This window comes from Streptopelia decaocto (genome assembly GCF_964273445.1).
Source record: "Streptopelia decaocto genome assembly, chromosome: 6".
In the NCBI taxonomy this organism is placed as follows: domain Eukaryota; kingdom Metazoa; phylum Chordata; class Aves; order Columbiformes; family Columbidae; genus Streptopelia; species Streptopelia decaocto.
In genome coordinates this window covers 1906974-1932310 of record NC_138660.1, presented here as the reverse complement: position 1 = coordinate 1932310, position 25337 = coordinate 1906974, and the positions used below count along the sequence as shown (strand labels likewise).

At 41.8% G+C, this 25337-nt stretch overlaps 1 protein-coding gene across 3 annotated transcripts in view; it reads right to left on the bottom strand.

The window, feature by feature from the left end:
* Nucleotides 1-25337, bottom strand: part of RSRC1 (arginine and serine rich coiled-coil 1) — a 127730-nt gene that overhangs the window by 32091 nt on the left and 70302 nt on the right. For all 3 annotated transcript variants that reach the window (XM_082057142.1, XM_082057144.1, XM_082057143.1), the window contains one exon: nt 20751-20802. In XM_082057142.1, coding sequence (XP_081913268.1) covers nt 20751-20802 — 52 coding nt within the window. The remainder of the gene's footprint in view (nt 1-20750; nt 20803-25337) is intronic.

The following is a 25337-nucleotide window of genomic DNA, read 5'->3' as shown; positions in this document are numbered from 1 at the left end:
TCCTATCGAAGAATAAAATTAGTAATAACTAAAAGACAACACTTGTTTGTGTCTCAAAGACAATGACTGGTAACGTCCAACTCTCCAACTTCTTCCACCGCACGAAGTTCTAAACCTCAGCACAGCCTGTAAGATCATTTCCCGTTATTACTTCTCATTTATACAACAGCTTTGCTGAATGCACGGCCAAAGGGACTTTGCTAGAGCCGGCCCAACTTAAACTGCAGTTACCAACGCTGGGGCCCCAAAGCTCACTCAAATTCCCACCTTCAGAAACTAAACCCTGTAACCAAAGATCCAGCTAAAGAGGCGAATGAAGACACTGAAGAAATGCTGCTTAACCGCGGTTGTTGAAAACCAGTTTCAATTTCTCTCCTTGCTCCTTTATTTGCAATGAAGTTCCATTGAAGGAAGAACTAAGTTATTCACGGTGGTTCAATCCTAGTTATTAATGGCTAGCGCTGTAGAAGACTCTGCATTTTTTAATTCCAGGCGTTGCCACACGTGCCCCAAATGACGAAGATAATGCTTTAACAGATTCTGGAGTTACAAGATTATTCCAAAAACCAAAGGCTGGAATAGTCAAGGATTATTCCTTCTACCCGGAGAACACATACTCTGGCTTCTTTGGCCGTATCTGAATTTTTGTGCTTAAATTTAAGAATATTAGGACCCCATTCAACTTCACAGAGACTATTCAACCATGGTTAGAACTTGGGCATATTATTAAATGCCTTGAATAACAGGAAAGGTGTTAGAGAAGAACGACGTCGGTAGCAAACAAGAGGGAGCACAAATTTCTTATGCTGAAAGCTCTACGGGAAAAATGGTCACGGTGCATCCAGCCAGCACCATATAACAAGTTATTTGTACCAAACACGGCCATATCAAATTGAATTAACTTCTAAGCATAACATTAGAATTGGAATTACAGTTACAAAAGTGCGATTCAATGCAAATTATTAATTATAATATACAAATAATAGTGCAAGAAGCAGGAAGCGTTTTAGAGGATTTTTGAGGAAAGAAGGAACTTTGTTCAGCCTCCTCATGATCACTTTCCACTTTTGCCGTGATATTAATGAAAAAACCTTTGTGAAGCAATGGAAAATAAAAAAGGATCAAAAATTAACTAAGAAAAACCCAAACTACTGTAAGTCTACAAACACCAAGACACCATTAAAGAACAAACTGTTCTCGAGTGTTATCATAAATAGCGTTAATAAGAAAGATTCATAAAAATACTGACGGGGGGATTGGAAAACGGGGAAACGGCGAGATGGAAAACTGGTGGTTTCAGGCAGAGAAAAGCCGCAGGATTTACTGCGCGTTAACTGCAGGATCATACGACAGGCGCCCAAAAGAACTTGACATCTGGCACCAAAAGGGGGAGCGTGTGTCCAGGAAAGATTTGTGGGGGAGACTGATTGGCGGTGCCAACACGCACTGGATTGCGCGGCCCAGCCTTGAGCGCCCGGCGCAGCCCAGCGCCGCCAAACTCGGCCCCGCCGCCAGAAATTATGGGCAACTATACATTCTGAGCTTGTGTCATTAACTACTATAATCATTTGCTGCACATGGCATTATTAAATATTCCCCTGGGGATAAAAGGGGTAAATATATTGCTTAAATATTCAGCGGCTGACTGTAAAATTTCATTCCAGATTAACTGATGAAGATGAAGAAATGCTGCTGAAAACACACAATTTATCTTCACTCTGCACAGCAGATCACTCCTGCAATGACACCGGAGGCTGTGTGGGTTGGAATTCAATAGCTGCATTAAAAGAAAACTACACACCCAATAAACAGTTTGCTGCAGCATTGCTTAAATAATTCAGAAAGGAATTTGGGGTATCAAACGTTTTAGAGATGTATTGTATCTCTTAACGTATTTCAATTAAATGCTTGTTTTAAAGCTTCTATTAAAAATCATTAGAATAAATGGGAAAATAGAAAAGTCAGAGACTCAAAATCAACAAAGAGCTGACTTGTAGGAGAGGATTTACACAAGATTTGTCACCAGTGAGAAAGTCACCTCCAAGGGCACGTACCTGATAATATACGCATGCATTTACACTTATCATCCGCAACCTTGAGAGATTCCAACTGGCTCTCATAAGTCTGGACAGCATAATTTTAGCACAGACATATGTGCATCTATATATTTGTATAGAGCCATAACAAAGTAATAAATAAGGAGCCTTATTCAACTCCAGAGAATCCACCAACTTTCTCCGATTGGATTTCACTTCCAGGCAGGGTTCTCTCCCCACCGGCGCGCTCTGCACAGGCTGCTTTGCCAGTGCAGTTCCCTCGTTCTTTGAAAACGTCAATAATTTGAGATACTAAAGCCTCACTAAATGTTTAACAGCACATAACTACAACAATAAGGAGTGGGAACGTATTGCTGAACTTGCATCAGCGCAACCCCACCGAGTCCCGGCAAGAAGAACACTGCCCTGAACTTACGCGTCCGCCCAGGTGATGTCTGTACATCCTTTCTATAATACCTGTTCTTTCAAATGAAGATCCAATCATTGTGTTAATTCATGCTCCTTAATTGCACTGCTCGGCAGCCTTCTCGTAGCTTCTGGTAGGACAGAGAAATCACCGCAGGTAAAACTTGAGGTGACCTTCTATGAAAACCGATGGGACTCAGGCCACGTCTACAGAGGGAAATAATGTGGCACAAAAAGAGTGAATCCATAATGTAGAGGACAGTGCCCAAGACCCTGCACAGGTTTCAAGGGCTTTGCTCCAGTTAGAGGAGAACTGGTCCATGGGGAAGGCTGGAGTACGGGGACCAAAACTCGTGAATTAACCGTAACTTGTGAATTAACCGTAACGTGTTAGTCTCTTTAGTTTGGAGAAGAGGAGACTAAGGGGGGACCTTATTAATGTTTATAAATATATAAAGGGTGAGTGCCATGAGGATGGAGCCAGACTCTTCTCAGTGGCAAACAATGATAGGACAAGGGGTAATGGGATCAAGCTGGAACACAAGAGGTTCCACTTAAATTTGAGAAGAAACTTCTTCTCAGTGAGGGTGACAGAGCACTGGAACAGGCTGCCCAGGGAAGTTGTGGAGTCTCCTTCTCTGGAGACATTCAAAACCCGCCTGGACATGTTCCTGTGCGACCTCACCTAGGTGTTCCTGCTCCAGCAGGGGGATTGGACTAGATGATCTTTTGAGGTCCCTTCCAATCCCAAACATACTGTGATACTGTGATACTGTGATACTGTGTGAATTAACCGTAACTTGTGAATTAACCTCCTTTGGAAGGAGCTCAACCCGTGTGCTTCGAGACCGTAAGGTGACATAAAAAATCACGATGAAGCAATGGCCCTAAGGAATGAAAAGCGCACGTTCAGAGCCGGCGCTTTGGTATCTCCAGCGAGCAGACACTGCGGGCTGGAGAACATGGGTTCCCAGGACCCTTCTCAAAACACTTCAGCGACAGATTTTAGAAATAATAGCTCGATTGCCTCGGCTAAAGGCCAAGCTCATCGGTTCTTACTCTAAGTTAGATCCCGTGTAATATATCAAACAACAACATTTAAATGAATGATGAAAAATCAAATTAAAACTCCATGCAGTTGCACAAGCAGCTGATCTTGGGGGATCCAAACTCGCTTCTTAGCTCAGCCTCATCTCACGCCACACTTTTCGGAACAGTCTCCCAGTATAAAAAAGGGGAAAATATCAGGTTTTTGGTCCTGATGATGGGTCTCCCGAGGGCAGAGATGTATATTCTATGACAAGTCCTGAGGATTTACAGGGGTGGGCACGTCCTGGCGGAGCGCGGGGTCATCTGAACAACGTAGGGCTGCTAAATACCTCGACAGAATATGAGGAATACATCCTACTCTTACCTTTTGTTTTGAACAGCTCTTTTCTTGATAAGAAGATGGCAAATAATAGTTACATGAGATTAACAAGACTGGAACCCACACGGGACTATTCCCGAGTCCAACACGGCATCGTTCTGTGTGCAAAGTTTCTTGTGCCTCTATCACAGGCAGTTTTGTGTCGTAATCGTTGTCCAAGATGATGCTCCGATAACGTGTAATATTTCTCTTTTAGATTATGTCTACCTATACACAATTTTAAAAAATCATAGCTTGTTTTTAGGCTTTCATCATAATTATCTCCATATATTATCTCCTTTCGAGATAATATAATTCTAAGGTTATTGTTAAAATTCATAGGTATGTTACAACCAGAGTAACAAATACCTCTGAAAAATACATTTAACTGCTTTAATCGCTATTTTCTGACAGTACTCAATTTCAGCTCCTTTAACGCAATCAATAACCACACTAGGCTGCTTTTGAGTCCACATGATAAAAATAGGGAATAACCCACGGGTGGTTCATTATTTAAAAGAAGGATGAAGGCCCCGCGTGTCCCGAGTGTTCCTCGCGCCTCTGGCCTTGCGTGTTCCTCACGCCCATCGACCCGCTCCCAACCTCCGCAATAACAGCGTTTGGAGACGAGGCGGCGCGAGCCGGCTCGAGCTCTTTAATTACACGAGCGCTGAAAGGAAATCATTGATCAGCGGTGTTCGGGGAGCGCCCACCGCCCCCCAACCCCATCCAAATCCATGCAAGGGCCGAGGAGTCGCCCCGTGGGGACCCTGCCCAGATTAGCGCCCGTGGACAAGCAAGACAGGCCCCCTCTGGACCCCCCGGCAGGTGGCGAGCTCTGAGCACCGCGTTTGATTACTCTAATTAAATATGATATTAGCAACAGATCTTCATATTGATCCCCAAACCCCTTCTAAATAGAAAATTAAAAGCTCTGAGGGAGGGGCTGAGAGGCTAACAGGTCGGTTTAATGGGTTTAATCTCACATCAGCTTTATAATTCCTGAAATTACTATTGATTTCTTGCTACGGCACACACAGAATTTAAATATTTTCCTTCAATGGAGTAACATTAGCTACTTCGCTACCGGCTAAATAAGTAAATTAAAACCCAAACCCATAAACAAGCAGCGCGCATCCACTTCTTTAACCAAGACTAATAAACATATTAAAGAAGCTTAAATTAATAGTGAAGTTGGGGGTTGATTTTAGACCCCCTTCAATAAAAAAGCACCTTACTGTGGAAGCATAAGGAATTCTTTACCTTGATAGCAAGCAAGAAGTTTCTTCAGCTAGTAACTTATCATGCTTAAATATATCTGCATACAGCATATATTCCTATATGCATATTTCATGCATAATGAGAAAATACTCACGACGCTATAATAAAAAGCCTAAGTATTTTGAATTTTTTGGTAAGTTTGCAGTGCAAACGTGGATGTTTCCTATTACCAGGCTCAATTACACACAAATCAGATCATAAATGATGATTAATCCCCCAACTTTGTCCTTTCAAAGCTCCTCTAGAGGGCTCGGCCCCGCGCTGCCCGTCCCCCCCATTCATTCCCTATTCCCCCCGGCGGTTCCCTCGCTAATGCCCAAATGGCACCAACCTGTTGTTCGGCACAGCCCTGAAAAGGCCAATTTGCCAGGGGATTTACAGCCCTGAAACCGCTTCAATCTGTTCCTGTGTCTCGGTGTAAAGCTCTGCCCCGACACGCAGGCTCCCGAGCCAAAGGGGATAATAATAATTATAATCATCATTAAAATATCTCATTTTAAGAAAGAAAAATTCAAACTAGAGATACTTAAAGTAATGCCTGCACGTGCCAAATACATAAGGTGCGGTTAAACACCCTAAAAACTAACAAATTGGGAAGCATCAAGTGTTGTGACGGAGGTTTTTGTGTTGAAATACACTGATACTGTAGCTGTTGAGAAAATCTGACACCTTGATAACGTAAAGCATGTTGCGGTGACTGCGGAGGATACGAAGAGCTCTGCACAATTCTAGTCGTTCCAACTCATTCTTTAGAGTTTTGTGTTAGTCCGTGAGCACGTTGGACTCATTTGCGCGGCTGTTGGTGCCAGTGGCCAAAGCCCCGTTCCCCAGGGACCCCGCGACTGCAAACTGCGGGTCGTTAAGCTAATAAAATTAACAGCATTTGTCAGGCTGTGCAGGAGCCGGTGCTGTCTGTAAAACCAGCCCTAAGGCTTTCTTTTGCACCTCGGCTTTCTAAGGCTGGGCTTAAATAAACCTCCGAGGGCGGGATCCAGCCCATGTCCGCACAAAATCTTCTCCACTTTGTCCCTCTACCCTCCCAAGTTCCATAAACAACCACCTGTCACTTTTGAACACTTTAAAAAGCGAGCGCGGTGATTCAGAACTATCGCCTAAGTTAAATTTGATGGCAAATCGATACAGCCATCAGTACGTCCAAAAAAGGGAGATTGCTATTTATAAGCCTGCGCAGTATTGTACGAGCTACGCTGTATAAAAACACATTTCAAGGGAGTTATAGGGCTGGGGAAAGCAAAAGTTTGGGGGTTTTAGTGTGGTTTTGGTTTTTGGTTGGTTGGGTTTTGTGGGTTTTTTGTTTGGGTTTTGTTTTTTCTAATCAAATACAGTGTAGGTTATGAATTTGTACATCACGGCAGCTCCATACAAAGGAAAGTAAATACTCTCCTCTTTCGTCTTCTAGTGCTCTACTAACAACGTTAGGTGGTATTCCTGGTGTTTCCCAATGCCAAGAAAACAGATTTTCTGGAATTAGAAAATGCTGGGGGGCGGAAAAAGCCACATCAGAGCCAGAGGTTTCACAGACAACCAACTCCTGCAAACTGGCGTTCGCAGGCTACGCGTATTCAGAAATATTAAATATGATACTCTGGGTCCCGTTTCGATAAATGTTATCATAGCCACAACAAGGAATTTTCTAACTGGCAATGAAAATTGAGAAATTGGTGATCTACTATATACCCGCATATCTATGCTTTGCAAACTTTGTACTTTGTCTTGGTTCCCATCACTTGAGAAACTGTCATTGACACAGACTTAAAAACCACGAGTGGGGATGATCGTCCCTGTTTAACACCCACAGCTGGGCAGCTCATTTCAGTTCAAATGGAGCTGTTTGTTTGTAAGTCCGTTTTCCCAGCACACATCTCCCTCACTGCTTGCGGTATCATCTTTCCGTGGTTCCTTTTTCTGCCTTTATTCAACAGGACGTTATTTGTTCCGAAATATAATAAAGCCAAATATTTTCAATAACTCAATGTGTTCTGGTACATGGCTATTTTCTTCATCTCCTAAGTCTCCCACATCACCTGTGAAGAGCCTGGAACACACCAGCTCCTCAAGCAGTTCTGCTCTACCACATGTGGTGTGAGAAGCAGCACACGCTGCACGGTTTTCCAAAAAATACCCATTTTTAAGATCTAAGACACCACATTCCACATGTTTCTGCACGTACTCTAGTGCCAGATGATATTGATTCTCTGTAAAGATATTTAGGGGTCCCCAACACTCTTTGCAACTGTAATCCCGCCTGTCAACGTTGGAGATTATGATCCGCTTTAAGATGATAAAATACCTTGTGACTTGCACGGAAAGCCTGGCCTACAAAAATTTCTACTTGGAAATAAGAATTGGCTTCTATTTTCACACACACACACATACACAAAGCGCTAAACATGAGACTTGCTGCTTCGACAAACTATTATTACAAGCTTCACCAGTCCATTAAAGAAAGTAATTGAATCAGTTTGTATTTTCTCAGTAAAATCTCATTCAGAGAAATTTTATTGCCAGCTATCTAAATAGTAAATACTTATTATCCTCTCAAAATGAGGTTTTGCTTGCCACGGGCAAACCCATGGCTGTTATTGTAGTGCTCTGTCAGAGAAACAAGAAGTTAAAAAGGTTATAAAGACACCATTAATGTCATGGGACTGTCTTGTCAGGACTCAAAAGTGCTTAGTAATTGAGGGTTTTATTCAAAGTGTATTAGCACCCATATAAACGGCTCCGCTAATATGATGCTTTAGGCTTTATTTTGTTGCAGCCCTGCATAATCACCTACAAACAGCTGGATGCTGTGAATTTATCTGCGAGGAGCACGGCTCCGTTTATCAGCTGGTACTGGGAATAAACCGTCAATAACGTGCGGCTTAAAGGCACAGACGAGGTGCAGCCGCCCGGGCCACCGAGAGAGCCCCGATGGCAACTAACTGGTGCCGGCAATGCAGAAACACCGCGGCTTCATTCAGAAAAGGACATTTATTGCCACTAGAAATGGCAAGAATAAGCTTGTTCCATCAGCTTTTAAATAAACCAGATCACCTCGGGTAAATCTGCTGCTCTCGATGCTCATTGATGTGAATACGGAAAGAGTCGCATTTCTGGTCTAGGTTGCAACGTGGTCTATAATGGGATTTTCAGAATGTATGTTAAAGCCTAAAGGCGTTTTATAAAATACATATATTTAATGCGTATGTTAAGAAAGCCTATGTTTAATTTTTCTTTTTCATCCTTTATAAATTGTTTGAATGAAGTAGCACAACGCGAACTCTGTCCTTCAGCAATAGCTACAAAGAAAGATCCTTGTGATAATGAAAACAAACCAGATGCAAATTCAAAAATCAACGAGAAAGTGGTGGGGAAAAACCCACAAAAACTCTCTAGTTCCAACATTATCTCTCCTCAAATGGTTACAACAGCAGAACTATTGGAGCCACCGTGTCCCTCCCATCTGCCAAGAACGGAACAAGCAAAATAAACTGAGGAGCAAGTTTGTCCCCAGTGTGGCCACTACAGACAAAAAGAAGCACGTGGGGGCTAGTCCATGGTCACAGCAACTTCATCTCCATGGACTGCGCTTAAGGACCCGACCGCAGCTCCATCCCTGCCCAGAGCTGCGCTCGGCCACTCCGCTCACACCAAAGGTGAAGAACCCTTATATTTCATAAAGAACTGAGAAATCCACAACAGAGTCTTCCCTTCATGTTGGTTTTTTTGCCTTGAGTTGCTAGCAATGGAATCGCGATCTCATCTCGCTCAAGGAGACTCATCGTTATAAAATGAGTAACAGTTTGCAAAGAAGACTCTCCAAGATCAACAGCATCAAGTGCTCAAAACCTCCGAGACAACACTCTGATTCGGTTGTTTCATTGGGTATTTAACAACATGAAGGGATACGTGATGGCTTAAACAAAGAAGCCTGCTCAGAAATCTTAAATAATAAATTACACGGTAGCCATAGAGAGGAGCAATAGAAATGTAATTAAAGGGAGGACCGGACCCAGTTTGATCGCTCACGTGAGCCGTGTTGGGAAACGCTTGTGTAATCAACACAAGGGATCTGGCAAAGGACACAGGTTTGCATCGCTCTCGCCTTCCTTCGGACACCATTCAGCCCTTTCCCATGTGTCACAGCGCGATTCTTTAACGAGCTTGTGGCGACACGGCGGAAACCGCGTCTGCAAATTTAATTCAGGATCAACTTGTTGCGTATTGATTCGCATTTGGAAGGGGGTTAAATCAAAGTCCGGCTCTTCAGTTTAAAAAAGGTGGCTAAAACATACACATATATCTGTGTGCATGTATATATATAGTTTATATCTGCCAATATGTTGTTCGAGTAAATAATAAACACCGTCTCTACTGCTTTATCATGAGGTTATAACTGTTCCTAAAAGCATCCTGGGCATCACTTTAACTCGCACCTTCCACACTTTGGTTTAGGATGAAAAGAGGATTGTTGGTGGGTTTTCAGGTCTCCCTACACCGCGAAACACCAGCCCAGGAAGGAGCAGTTTGAAATGCTCCAGGCAGATACAGCTCTAGGCAGTCAATGTAAGTTCATTCATCAGGTATTTGGGAGATTTCTACTTTACTCGTCTCTCTCAATGCTCTCGTCAGTTGTTCCACGCGCAGCGCTCAGAGGCTTCTGGTTGGCAGGTGCTTTTTTGAAAGGGGAAAATACTCATTTGCCTTTAGATAAAGTTATCAATACCTGTAATACACTGCTTGGAGCAGGCGGGAGACTGGGGCTGGATTACTCAGCCTCGGAACCAATTCTTTGGAATGAGCAGACCCACCCTCGATCTGCCCGTTTGGACAGAGCTCATATTAATTACATTTTAAGAAGCAAAATTTAAAAAAAATATATTTTAGTTATCGAGAACTGAAAAAAATCTGTCAAAAGAATAGTATTTATAGTATTTCAAAAGATAAAACCATCTTACTAGCACACAAGTTGATCTTAGTCTGCTTTCCAAGAGCATTCTTATAGGGAGAATATAGCGTCATATAAAAACATCCCAAAGTAACCAAACACTCGCCTCAATACCTTCTTCTTTTTAAACACAGGTAGTAACATTTCATAAAGGAAAGAAGTATGAACATTACAAAAGACAACCAATAACGCATATTTTTATAGAAATTATTCCTGGTAGTCCCATAAGTATGAGAATTTCTCCGAAGTCCCACAAAATTCGCTATTAAATGGCAACCCTGATAAAAAGGCCACACAACCGCAGCACTGCGGGGCAGGACAAAAAAGAAGCTTTGCAAACCATCCATTACTATATTTTAAGATTTATTCAGTCGACACCTCCTAATCATCTCTAAATCTAATGGGACACCGATGCATTTCATCACAGATGAGAATCTTCAGCGACCGCTAAAATGAAAATCAAGAAATTATTACAATGGAGGGGTTTGGCTTGCAGTGCGCATTAATCAGAAATCATCATAAATCCAGGCGCTTCGGCAGACAGCGCATTAGTCAAACAGTTTTGTGTGATAACGACATTGAGTAATGGGCTCGGAGTTAGAAGGGTCAATCATAAACTCATCAAATGCTTCATTTAATTTCTTAATTTGGACAAACACAATTTGTTTATGGGAAAGATATCAGGTGTTCTTGAATGAATAATGGCTATGAAACCAAACTCCATTAATCAGCTCTTGATTACAAATGACTTGGAGATTGTTTGTTCTAATTTCGTTCATTTGGGTCAACAAAGAGAACACGAGCAAACGAAACCGCTCGGAGAAAATGGCACACTTAGTCCTCCATATTTAATAAAGTCGTGATAAATTTGCTTTCGATAACTGTAAAACAAGAATTTTATTACCCACATTAAATACTATTCTTGCTTTAAGCAAAAAAATTAATATATATGATTTACACCAAGATCACGTAGGCACGAAGCAGGATCTCCAGGTGCTGGGTGGCCACACTGTGAGTCCAGAGCAACGTTCCCTCCCAGATGAAAAAGAACAGCAAATAGGGCACTAATGACTAATTACAAGTTCTAATCTCAGCCTGGAGCTCAGGAGGAAATGTGGATGACATGGGCACACACGGGACCAAGGTCTTGGACACAGGTGACCTGTGACCATTGGCAAGTCATTGACACCTCTGCTGTGTCTCAAAAGGGCACTGTGATCTAAAACCCACTGAGAGATGGGGAGGATTAATCTTTATCTATTAATTACAGGTGCCCTGGCAATGCCTATCAGCTGGGGTGTGAGGAAGATCTATAATTACCTCCACACGAGAGAATCACACACACAGAATCACAGAATGGACTGGGTTGGAAAAGCCCTCAGAGATCATCCAGTCCAACCCTTGGTCCAACTCCAGCCCATTGACTAGATCATGGCACCAAGTGCCATGGCCAAGCTCAGTTTAAAAACCTCCAGGGCCGGTGAGTCCAGCACCTCCCTGGGCAGCCATTCCAATGCCTGACCACTCTCTCTGCACAGAATTGCTTTCTAATCTCCAGCCTAAATGTCCCCTGGCAGAGTTGAAGCCCATGGCCCCTTGTCCTATTGCTGACTGCCTGGGAGAAGAGCCCAATCCCCACCTGGCTAGAACTGCCCTTCAGGTAGTTCTAGAGAGTGCTGAGCTCAGCTCTAAGCCTCCTCTTCTCCAGACTAAACAAGCCCAGCTCCCTCAGCCTCTCCCCATAGGGCTTGTGCTCAAGTCCCTTCCCCAGTCTTGTTGCTCTTCTCTGGACCCGCTCCAGCACTTCAATCTCTTTCCTGAGCTGAGGGGCCCAGAACTGAACACAACACTCCAGGTGACACACCATTGCAATGACGAGAAGAAGCAATGGCATTTTATTTCTTATTTCTTTCTTATTTCTCCCTTCGGGGAGCGATTCTGGCACACTTCACGTCTGGAAATTAGATAGCGAGGCCCTAACCATTGAACCACGTCATCGGTGCCCACCAGCCGGAGCCGCCGAGCAGACCCAGCGCTTTAAAGCCCTTTTCTGGGCATTCACACTAAAAAATCCAGCCAAACGGGCTCCAGTTTCACTTGTAGGAAACCCAAACCAAAGGGTGGTTCACATCCAAAGATTTGCAGGGTACACTGCCATAAAATAGGAGAAACTAATATTTTGCTGTCAATATTAAGATGTAACGTTTCCCCAAAGGCGCTTCAGCAGAAACCGGCCGCACAACCACATATGGTTCCTGCAGCCACAACGGTGTATAATTAAATTACTGGGCAAAGTTGCTAAATATGAATTGATATAAAACTTAAGCTAACTGAAAAATTGTCTTTGACTGAAGATCAATAGCAGGACTGAAAGATTCATCTGCACATAATTAGCGCACATATTTGCATCAAAATCATGTATACCATATGGTACAATATTACTGGCAAGCCATTAGTTATAATGGAAGCCTGAGATACATTTGTTTCTTGGTACCACAAAAACAGGTCTCAGATAAAAATCTAACAAAAAAACTCAAATTCTAAAAGCTTTAGATTATTTCTAAAGGCAATTAATGTTCATTAACTAATAAAGTTACTGTAAAGTCTGCTTGTAGCCTCTGTTTTACATGATAGCATCGCTACACTATCAACTACCCATTCCCTTCTTAAACCAGAAACAAAATACAAAAATGGTTCAAAGCATTTTTTAATAATTTCTTGTAAGGATCTACAAGAGGTTCACAAAGTGAAAGGCTTTTGGACACCAATTCAATGCCATTATAAATGGCAAAAGGAAATTACTTTGTTTCAAACACATTTTCTTCTCTACCCAAATTTAATTAAAATTCTCTATTTTTTTCAGCAATCATGAAAATAAAATTGAATTAATTACCGAGGTAATTACTGATGAATCAAGCTTTTAGTTTGCTCACCAATGCCAGAAACAGCTGCACTTCCGAATCACACACTCTGTAAGGACAGGACCATTAATACGTTAAAAAATAATTACTTGGAGTAATGACTTTTGTATAGAGTCACCGCTTTGCATTTAGCAAGTCGTGTTGTTCTGGTACCCTAATGACATTGTGTGGCTTTGCCAACAAGTTGGGTGCACACAACGTGTGAAGAAATGTATTGAACATCCAGCTGCACAAGCTCAATGGCACAGACCACCCGGCTGAGTTCAAACACCTTCTGCATCTTCCCAAAATTCAGTCTTGAAATACCCGTAGTTCTCAGCAAACACTAAATATAAAAATTAGCTACCGTAAATTCCTTCCAAAGTACGTTTTCTTGATATAAAAACAAATAATTTAATTCTTCTAGCGCTCAGAGTTTGACCAATAGTATTCTCTCTGCCAACGTCAGCAACTAAATGGTTTTTAACATAAAAATCTGCTAAGTAGGAATCAGCAGTTGACCTAGAAACTGAGCTCACTAACTCCGTAATTAGATGAGTTTCCTAAATTAGCTAGTTTTCAAGAACAGAGTAGACTCTTCCACCTTCAAGAAGGACCTACAACAGACGGATATACTATGCAAACGCAAGACGCTACCGTTTCACGCTTTTATTTATTTCCTGCGTTAACCAGCGATGAACAACCTGCTCAGTACAAACCACATTTAACCAAACTCTTGGTCACCACTGCCGGCCCAAACACGGCACCCACGCCTGTGCTTGCCCATCCCGGTACCACTCAATTCTGAACGCTACCATGAGCAAATAAATAGATATAATAACTACCTTAGGATTGGAGAACAGCTGTCACCAGGGTGTATTGTGATCGCTATGCTCATGTGTATATATTCACAACAATTATTCTTCCTCCACTCACCCTCCTCTTCGTTTCCCTCTCAAGTTCCAGTCTCATCCTCCCGTTATCTGTGTCACACCAGGAATCCAGAGGCCAATCAGCAAAACCTTCTCCTCCTGACCAAACCTCCGCCATAAACCAAAGACTGAACATGGAAAGAGAACTGAAACGAACAATTACAAGGTGGAAAAAAGAGAAATGGCCATTTCCCGGCCTATAAGCAATTAATGCTTGCGGCTGAAAGCACAGCAGCAATGGCAATGAGAGCGTCTTCTCAGATTTATCTCCGAAAACATGAAAAGATTTCTGGACAACCTTGCAAAGGGAGCTTCATGAAGTTAAAACTTCTCTTAATCCCCCGTTACGTGTTTGTTTCTAACATTTTAACAGCTTGTCCTCAGTACAAGAGCATGATACAAATTTAATCTTCAGTAATTACAACACGCTATATCGTCGCCTGTGGTATAACGAACCCCAGGGTCCTGATCCTGTGCCTGAAAGCAACTTTTAAGCTTGTTTTAAATTCAAAGTCTTCCAATTTGTGGGGAAAGCATTATTTTTAAAGCTATTTTGACATTTCCTTTAAACAGGTGAAATATTTTATGTATTATCCTTTGTGTATATATACCAACACGTTACCCGCCCTCCTAACGTGGTTTGCATAATTACCAAGTCAACATAAGGCCATTGGGTTTTCAGTGGAGCAAACACAAAACAGCAAAATCCAAAGAAAACCAGAATCAAAAAGAGAAATCCATGAATTTTTATAAATTGGGCATTCAAAAATAAGCACCAATAAACCCAAATTTCTCATACTTGTTGCCACCTGCCTGCTTTACTACTTTGCATAGCTAGAAAAGAGCAAAATAGAGGCCATTCTATTTAACTAAACAGTTTTTATTAAAGTAAAAGAAAAGCAAGAACCTGTGAAGTAGCAAGTGATCCTATTAGTTCCACCAGACTAAAATCATACAGTCTACGTATGTGGTCCTTTCAGCCACATCTGTTATGAGCCATTTCAACACCAGAAATTAGAGAATATCTGACTATTTAGTTATTAGGCACTGAGAGCAAATTAGGATTTTTCTCCCCAATAACATGTGCTATAATTGGTAGATTTATAAAAAATAATAATGCAATAAGTATCTTGCATTTTTACAAGAGCTAAGGCCAAAGTACTTGTTGTATTTACTGATTTTCTCTTTAAGGAATATGTAAAATGTAATAAAGATGCATGGTACAAAATTAAAGGGAGCAATCTGATAGTATAATTTGAAGATAATGAGTTAACTATCCAATATCCAGAATTGCTGCCAAGCAGATCAGATAAATGTTAAATGCTCATGATTTGTATTCATCAGTTTTTACCACATATTGCTAATGTCATATTAGTGTCTCAGTTCTGAAGTTTTCCCTAAATAAACTGTCAAGAATTCTCTGCACAAAAACGCCCTATTCTTGAATGCTCTTTCAGCCATAGATTGAAATGCAGATTCCAAAAATACATCAGTCACTTATTTCAACTCTAGACCTTTGAAAACCCAGATCAATTGCCTTTTGTCATCGTCTTTATATGGAGTGCAAGACATTTTTGCTTATTATCACAGCAAAACTTCCAGAGTTGTGTGGTAAAGGCAGCCGGATTGATAGTTTGAACTGCTCACATTTCCTATCAATACAGTTAAATTTTGGAATCTTGAACCATATTTTAATCTTTATGACAAAACACAGGTGCCGCACAGTTATTTATGGCACAAATTAACTGCCTTTAAAGCTGTGAGGTTTTTGTTAAGCCTATATGTTTTAGCAAGGCGGGGCGAACTTTTTCCTTCAAAAAATCAGCAATACGAGCAAGTAAACACCAAAACCTCCGCTCGAATCTTCTGCGCGTAATGAAGTCTGGGAAAGAAATCACAGACACCCAAGTGGTTTGGCAACTGTAAGTGACAGAAGCTCAGCTAAATCCTCTGTTTACACTGGGGATTAGGCGGGTAGATTGTGCGGCTCAACCGGAGCACGGGATGGTCAAGGGAATCTGCTCCCCGGCAGCCCGTGGGGCAGCGGCACAAAGCCCGGGCCTGGTAGGAAGTGACCCATAAACGTATCCCCGACGCAGGATTTGCACAAAGCCGCTCTGCCTCATAGAAACTCCATATGACCATTAAGCGGCCTGCAAGGCCTGCCAGGAGGCCTAATTACAGGCCTACAGAGCCCAATAACAAAAGCTGAAGAGCTTTAGCCTAGGGATGATCTGCTTTATACTGACTTGAGAGAGTCCATATAGAGTGACAAAAAGAAAGAGGTTTAGCTTTAAAATTCTCCCAAGGGACGGAGCATTGTAGCTAAGTCTGGAAGGCCCACATGCAACATACTTCACATAGGCTTAAACATCCCACCCTCTCAAAATTAACATTCAACCATTGCCTGCTTAACATCTGCTCAACCGGGGCAAGTTGCTGTGATATTGTTAGGGGCTGCTAGAAAGACTTTTATCTTGATATTAAGAAGGGGAAGTAAATCAAGTCTTGCAAATATAAATCTATAGCCGAGACCAACAACTTCTATGGAATGACGGTTTTTATAAATCAAAAATCAGTTGCCTTAAAAATTAAAGTGGAGGGCTTTGGTATCTTCAAGTATTGCCCTGCCTAACAAGAACAAAGAAACTGACATTAAGCTACACCAGCAAAGAACAAAGTTTAACCAAGCGCATAGCAAAGCCAGTGCGAACATAGGACTTGGAGACAAAACTTATAGGCGGCATTATCTTACCTGAATATAAAACCAGCCGGCTTCCCCTCCTCCCCTCACAAATACAGCTGAATATTTTACTGTACCAGCCTCCACAACGAGAGACCAGAAGTCGCGATTCCCATCCCCAAAGCGCCCCAGGAAAAACAAAGCCAATTAGAAAGAGTCTGGTTTACTATTTGCTATTTTATGTCTTTCAGAGAATCAGTTGTTATTTCCTGACTCGATATCTACACTAGATTCTAAAAGCAGATTTTCTCAAGATACTAAATATCAACAATTCCTGCTAAAGGTGATGAGTTGGCCAGTGGATCCACCTCCCCTAAAATCAACTGTCTCTGGTGACGAAGAAAGCAAAGGGAACACAATAACATACCATTAACTTTTTTAAACTATGGCCATTGTATTGGAACAGGACTTGGAAAGCTGACATACTTTCAAACCTATATTCTGTAAATCCATAATATTATTATTCAATATACCATTTTCTCTTGCTTAAAAAGCCACAGGGATAAAGCCACATAATTTCCATGGCAATAGGTTGGTGTGAAGGAAAAAATCAATAAAAAAAGATACACACGAACATCTTCAGATTGAGAAGAAACTCTGACTTGTCAATATTGCTCTGAAACACCAGAAAAAGAACAACGCAAAACAAAGACTATCGAAACCTTTTTGTATTGACACTTTTTTGGAAATCACACCCCTTAGCAAGTGGCTCTTTGTAGCTAATGCCATTGTCTGCGGCCCCGGGATGGAGAGCGGGGTGAGCTCTGGTACCAGGTTAGCTGTGTGTTCCACCGGGTTAGCTGTGTGTTCCACCGGGTTAGCTGCGTGTTCCACCGGGTTAGCTGCGTGTTCCACCGGGTTAGCTGCGTGTTCCACCGGGTTAGCTGCGTGTTCCAACGGGTCAGCTGCGTGTTCCAACGGGTCAGCTGCGTGTTCCAACGGGTCAGCTGCGTGTTCCAACGGGTCAGCTGCGTGTTTCACCAGGTTAGCTGTGTGTTTCACCAGGTTAGCTGTGTCTTTTACCAGCCTAACACACACAAACAGCACAACCAGCTCCTGAACTGATGCTGCCGACGCTTGGAGAAAGGTTTGGACTTGCTGCTTTTAAAATTGAACAAAATATAATATCCTCAGACATTCTGCTCTTGCTAAAGCAACAGCACAAATGCCTTCTCTTAAAAAAAAAATAGCATATATATTGCGTACAAATCTGTATTTGTTCCTTTGAAGAAAGCACCTGAGCTTAAACCCTGACATCAAAGCAGTTTGCCCCAAATTCTCTATATGTTCCAGGTACTGAGAGCAGTTTCATATGAAAGAGTTATCAATGATATTGATAAATTACATTGATCAAAGAATTGCTCCTGAATAAGCTCCGGTGGACAGAGGAGACGGGGCTGTATTCCCAGACCTGCCACCATCCCTTATCTATGTTTAATTGTAAGTCATTAAAGCTACGTTGTAATACCAGACAAATGTGATAAAAATTAACTTCTCCAGTTCAGCAGGGACTTGTTGCAAAGTTCTATCATTACTTACGGGCAATTTCTTTTCCCCAAATGTATGTCCAAAGCACATACATTCAGTTTTGCCACTCGTGCACAACAAACTTGCGTCCCAGTCTCTTTTTCAATGTGCTGCTTTGATCTAGAGGAGCAGCGCTGGCAAAGATACATCGGAATGCAGAGCATTCCAGGGGGATAAGCAAAAGGGAAATTTGGAGAGTAAAAGAAAGAAGCTAAATTTAAAATATCATGAAGCTGTGGCAAATGATAAACTCAAGTAGCAGATAAATGCACCGCGGGGAAAGGCCGCCAGCAAACTTCAAAACCGACCATAAGCTTGAATTTAAAGCCAGACTGCTCTTACCAAAAGCACGTTAACATCTGTCCCATTACACACTCAGGTACTAGTTGCTCTGTTTGTGTTATTACACGTATCCAAAGGCATTTCCATTATATTAAGAACCAAAAGAATTGCTAAGGAAAGTAAATTTTCTCTAGCTTGATTCTCTCAAGGCATAGTAAGATATGGGATCCTTCAGAATGAAATGAGCAATATATGAATACAGACTATAAGAAAATGTGAGATTATTGTGGGAAATGGGATATTAAGGGTGTGGAAATGGCAGGGAAAGGGAATGGACCTTCCTAACGGTCTCGCCAACACTCGTTGGTCATTTGGAGCCACTGCAGAAGGTGAAACTGTTCTGGTTGTCCAGGCCATAGAGGATCACAGTGTCATCAGCAACCACTAAAATACAGAGAACACATTTGGAATAAAACAGGGTTTTTTTCCCCGTTTAGTGGGACTGGAGCAATTCCTGTAAAATGTACAGCCAGGTATTCTAACAGTTAATTCCCAAGTTCGGGATGGATCCCATATCGAGCACCACATACACAAACAACAGCTTAGTTCATCATTCCGAAAGCAGATTGGAATTGCCATTCTATTCAGTGCAATCACAGCATCGTACGACAACAGCACCAACAATCCACCTGTGGGTTGCCAACTCCCCGAAAAGCTGCTCAGGAACCATCTCATACAGTGAAAGGTGAAAAAAAGTGCTCATTTTGCAATGGGTAAACACACAAGAATATACTGCAACAACATCATTAACATTTTCAACACTCGTCTCACACCAATTTAATCAAAATTCAATTTAATTGACTGAATACAGGACCGGGAGGGAGAGGGCAGGGGGATGATCTCACAGATCACCAAGCTTTAAATAAAGCCAGGAAAGAACTTGCTGTATTTGGGGTGGTAAGAGGAACAAACAGATGAACTCTTGGGTTAGTTATGAACAGCTTGCAGCTTCAATCTAAGTTTCACCCTTCGATTATGAATATTTAAATTTAACATTGTCACAGACCTTTCATATGCTTTTGGACATCTTGGGGAGCCAGGTCATGATGATATACAACCCATAGATACCTTTTATACATTTCCCAGGTGTTAAATTAAAAAACGAGGTGTGATAGATGTGAGTAGTATACACAAACTGTGCTTTGTTAGGTCAGCGCTGTCACATCTATTTTATAATTATATGCCTCAAAGATTTATTAAAAGTTGTGGAGAACAATGAATGCATTTGAAGCCATAGGGTACAAAAGGCTAGGAGCATTTTGGAAACAAATACCAGCAATGTGAGAGGAGGGTATTCCTTAAAACAGAACGTTTCCATAAGAGGGAAAATAGAAAATGGTCTTTCTTGGCAATTGCTGTTTATCATTTAAAAATACATATATGAGAGCTGAAAGCTGAACTAAAGACACATATGTATTTATTACAATGCATATGAAATACTGAAAGCTATCCTTTTAGCGTGGCAAAGTTTTAATGGGAAACATTAAAATAATATATAGAAATTAATTAGGATTACAAACCTCACCGCAGACTGCCACTTTAGAGCATTAAATCATCATTTCAATAACCTGAGGACAAATGCAGGTACATAAAGAACATCCAATAATGTTATATAAAAAGGTCATTATTCATTTATAACTTTATTATCATTACCACAATCCTACTACAGCGTGAAGTCCTCCAGTAAGGTTTTCACACTCAGAGTTTAAGTGCATCACAAAACACGCGCAGCTCTTGTAAATCATGGTTGGGAGATGGGTGACCAACCCAAAACCATGGGGGATTCAGCCTGGAGAACGGGGGAGCTGAGGGGAGACCTCCTCGCTCTCTACAATAAATCAATCAATATATACACGGACTAATTCAGTTCAGTGCTAAAAAATAAAGAAAGAAACCCAAATATTTGAGAGGGTAGAATCAAGTCTCAATAGCAGCCGCAGCACGAGGACAAAGAGGCAAAGGCTGATTGTTGGTTCTCAACAGCAAACCAAAATTGTTTATCTCCTCAAAGGGATTTACTAAGACCCAATGATGATGCACAGCAGTTTCATCTTAACCAGAAACTGAAGTGAGCTATGGAGAAAGGCACTTGGCATTTGCCAGAGAGAAAAGGGTAAAGTTACTTTCTTGATAGGTTTCATTTTTCTGATATTATCAAAGTATTTGCACAGTATAATTTTACTGCTAGCGGCACCACTTACCAGCTGCCTCAAGAACCAGTTGCAATCGAGCTTTGGCCTGTTCCGCAGGAGTCTGGAAAGAGAGAAACGATAGATGTTCATTATTCCAGGTCCGACAGGCCGGTCAGACGGCGGCACTGTCGCCTCTGCGGGGGACTTGGTGCGACATCTCACCCAGAACCTCCCGGCTCCAGCGGGTCCTGTCACGCGTGAGCCAAAACCATCCCGAACGTTCAGAATTGACAGAAAACATAATCCCGAGGGCACGGGAGGGCTGACGGCCACCCCGGCCTCCCACACCAAACCCTCCTCAACAACCCACGGCTGCACAAGCACACTCCAAATCTGCTTTTAATATGATTAATATGGTGAGGCTTTCACACTTCTTCTGGTATCTCTTCTGATTTTTTCCTCTCCTGAAGGTATTTCTTCGCATCTCATGGGTGAGGAACATTGTTGGCTGCGTACCCACTATGCTAATCATCCCAAGTGATGTTTCACTGTGTCCAATGCGCTTGCCACCCCTCTCATTTTGAAGCCACTCAAACGTTTTCACAGTTAAATTTATACACAAACCACATTTGTCATGGAGTTCAGAAGTTGATTATTCCTGTAAGCATCTGAGAAGTTCGGGAGGTTTCTGCTCTGCACTAAAAACAAAACGTGATGGAAATTTCTGGTGTCGTCGTTCGGCTTTGAAAGCTCTTCTAGGCCCATCTTGCTTCTAGAACGTTTTTTTCTCATAATTGGTCTAAGTTCGCACCCTTCCAGCTTCACCCCATCAGCCACACAAATATTAATTGAGGTAATCAGGCAAAGCTCTTCGTTAGGGGTGTCCTGACTGCTGACGTTGTGTAGGGCAGGGGAGTTACCTTTCCTCAAAACCTTTCAACCGGAGACATCTCACATTCCACTGCGCTAAAACACACATTGTCACAGCAGGATTGATGCCGGATTACTAGAAAATATAATCTGTATAAAACGTTTTTTCTATAAATTAGTAGAAGAAGGCCACTTTCTATTTTTTAGGGGATTATTTCCTTTCATTTATTTATTAATCCTTTGGTTTACGTGATGTCTCCACCTATTGAGAGAGGCAGATGACAAACAACCCCATTTCTACTACTAGAATCTACAGGCTGCTCCTTTCATCAGCACGGATTATGAAACATGTTACGTTAATCCGCAGATTGAAACAGGAAATTTAAATGAAGATCAAGATTTTAGCTGTACGGAGGCCTAATATTCTTAGTTTAGAATTCTGCTGGCTGCTTGCACAAACGCAAAACTATTGGGGGTAAAGTTTATTATTCTAACGATGATAGCAACGCTACCATTAGAGACGACCACTAATCTTGGTGGCAGCATGAAAAACCTTGACATTTTTGTAAAAATGTCTTTGGATTTCTTCCTCTTGCAATGAACTTATTATTACGGTATGTTTTGGGATATCAAATACATCACTAAAGAAAGGAGAGGAGGAAAACGTTCTGTTTTCCATCCAGAGCAAACTCGCCCAACTTACTGAGTTTCAGAAAAGCCACACTTGGGTTTGCGGTTTCTCCATCCCTATGACAACCACTGATTAAAAATAACATCATCATAATAATAAAGTCACCAGGGTTACTTCAGAACGTCACGCTCCGAGAAAATGGACAAAGAGCAATTAATCTGAATATCACAATTAGACCCTCAAACAAGCTGTGAGCAAAGTGTGAAAAGCCCGACGAGCAGAGGTTACTATTGATTGAGAAATAACAGAAAGACCCTCGGGAAACCCAAAATGGGTGAAATGGTTGGTGTAGGAGTCACGAGTGATGTCCGGCACAAGCGGCAAAATAAACCCTCCTGCTTTCCTTATGGTCTTAAGCCTAACATGGATAGAAAAGGATTCAGAAAAGTATAAAGGAAAACAGTACTAAGTATTGATAGTAGCAGCTGATGAAGGTCACAACTGACGTAAAAGCAGGAGAGGAATTCCCTGACAGGCGTATCATAAAACGACACGAGGCGTATCGAGCATCCCTAATAATGAATTTTATGTATGTCAAACGGAGCCTGGTAGCACACTGGAATTACACTTTGGAAAACTACAGTATTCTACAGGATATCATCTAACAGAAACCAAGCCAAAAAAATCTGATCTCTGTGCAATGCTGGATGCAGCAGATCACAGCAGCTGAGCACAAATCCATCCTCCCCTTTGAACTCCAACCTATCATCATTTTCCTAGAGATATTTATCTAACCTTTCCCAATGCCTAAAGAGCTCAAAAACAGGTGAGGAAAAAGCCTAAGAAGAAAAAGAAAGAACGAAGCTGAAGTTTCCTGGTTATCTGAAGAGATGGCGATCCAAAACGACTGGGAATTATTCTCAAGTGCCTCAGAAACCTCAAGCAAATGTTGGCAAGACTGAGAATCCAAGTGAAATTCCCCAGCGTTCCTCAACTCTTCTAGAGGCTGTAGCGAGTGATTCCATTTGTACGTTCTTCTCAGGATTGCGTTTCACTCAAAACCAGAGGAATTGTGCAGAAAAAAAGAAGCTAATCAACTATTCATGCGATTGAGGAGGTGCCTGGAAATGCAGTTTTCTTACCTGCAAATCCTGAATGGTGTCAGAGTTGAGATGACAGGGCCGGGCTGAGACGGGAGGTTTGCGGGATGGAGCCAGGAGCCTGGCTGATAAACACGGACGCGGGTCCGTAAAGGGGAGGAGCCGCGCAGAGCTCAGAGGAAACACCGTCGTGTTAACCCACCAAACGTCACCGATCTACAAGCAGCTGAGCAGCACTGTGGGCAGCCAAAGGGAGACCTCGGTGGGTGTCGGGATTGGGAAAAGACAAGGAAGAAATGACCAAAATGAAACAAAGGGGATAGACAGACTGTTTCCCTTTGATATATTGTATAAGACAGTGGTCTCCTTCACCTGCGATATTAGACATCCCAGTTCTAGTGGAGCTATCTCAAAGGAAAAGAGCCGAGAAGCCTCAGCCCAACCAGCTTTGAACTGGACTTGGAGCAAATGATGGAAAAGATTGTGTGACCTGTTTGTTTAGCACAGGAATGGTTGGATTCCTTTTCGGTCATTTATTCTTCATTAGGAGAGTAAAAAAAAAACCACAATAATTACCAAAGAAAATGAAAATAAAGAACTGGTTTGTCTTAGAGAATACCTCATGGGAGCACACGATAGTAACGAATAAAGAAAATAAAAGAACCCCAAAGATCACATCATGGAGGCTGCGAACTCATCATCATCGCCGCCTTCTTTCAGAGCAAACGGACTGAATTTGAGGGTGGCAAATTCAAAACTGACAGTGGAACATTTTTTCACATTAAAAAAAATCCCATTAATATGAATTAATAACATAGAAATGTAATAAGTATATCTGGCGTTATTTGCATTAAACCCCTACGTTTTCGGCCATAACAGCAGCTGAAATGACTGGATGTTAAAATGCTATTTCTGTCTAATTTGGTGTGTGATCCAATCCACCAGTAGCGCTCAGATCCAGCATCCTGCCCTCACCCAGATCACCCGCTCCGAAAAACCCGAATATCTGACAAACCGGGAGCGTACAAATCGGGAAAACGTCTTTGTTCACATCACAAACAAGTCAGATTCTCCCACTTTGCTCCCTGCCCAGAACGATTTCTCTATTATATCCAATGGGGAGAGGAGAAGTTGCTTTTCCTACTATCCAGCTGATCTACTGTATGAAAATGTTCAGCTGCTAACAATGAAACAGATAAGAATTATACTACATTGAGGGTTTTACACTACGACTGCTATAGAGGATGAAATTGGGGAAAGAAAACAGAAAAAGCAGCAATCTAAGGAACTGTCGGGCTGTTTGCAGCCTCCGAGCAGCACAGCACAGAACTATAGATACAAATAAGCAGAAATATGTTCTTAATTGCAAAACTCCTGGTATTTTCTTCCTTTAAAAAACGGCCCGAACAGGAACAGAAAACATTTTAAGCTCATGAAACAGTCCATACTCCATTCCCTATGAATTTTATACCTTTCATGGTATAAAATCAGCACATACGAGCTACAGCTTAATGCAAATGACTAAAATGTCCCATTACGGCGTTGAAATAGAACGGAACGTAACAAAATATTGTCAGACCTATAGAATTATCAGAGCACAATGAATTCTAAGCGGAGAAAAAAAATCAAGCAAAGCATGGAATAATAGCAATATCTGTCCATTAAACAGATGGACAAACCAGCAACGTAGCAACTAGGAAAGGGCAATTATCATCCAAAAAAACACGAGTCGGAAAAGCCGCTTTTCCCTTTCATGTATGTAAAGGCCACAGAAAGATTGTGCCTAATGATGAAGGGAAATGTACAGATAACTGGGGCCACTAGAGAGATAATCAGGCTGTACCTTGATGGGAAGGGCTGTAAAGCTCCTCCCAGACTGTTCCCCAAACTGGGCAGAAAAGATGCCGACAATGGGATGATATGGGCCGAGCCGGCAAATCCAGCACCCAGGAAGCCAAAATTGTTGGCATGACTATAAAGTCACAGCCCTAAAGCCGCTCGACAACTGAACGGAACGTCGGAATTTTCTGTTAGAATACAAAAGAGTGTTTTCAC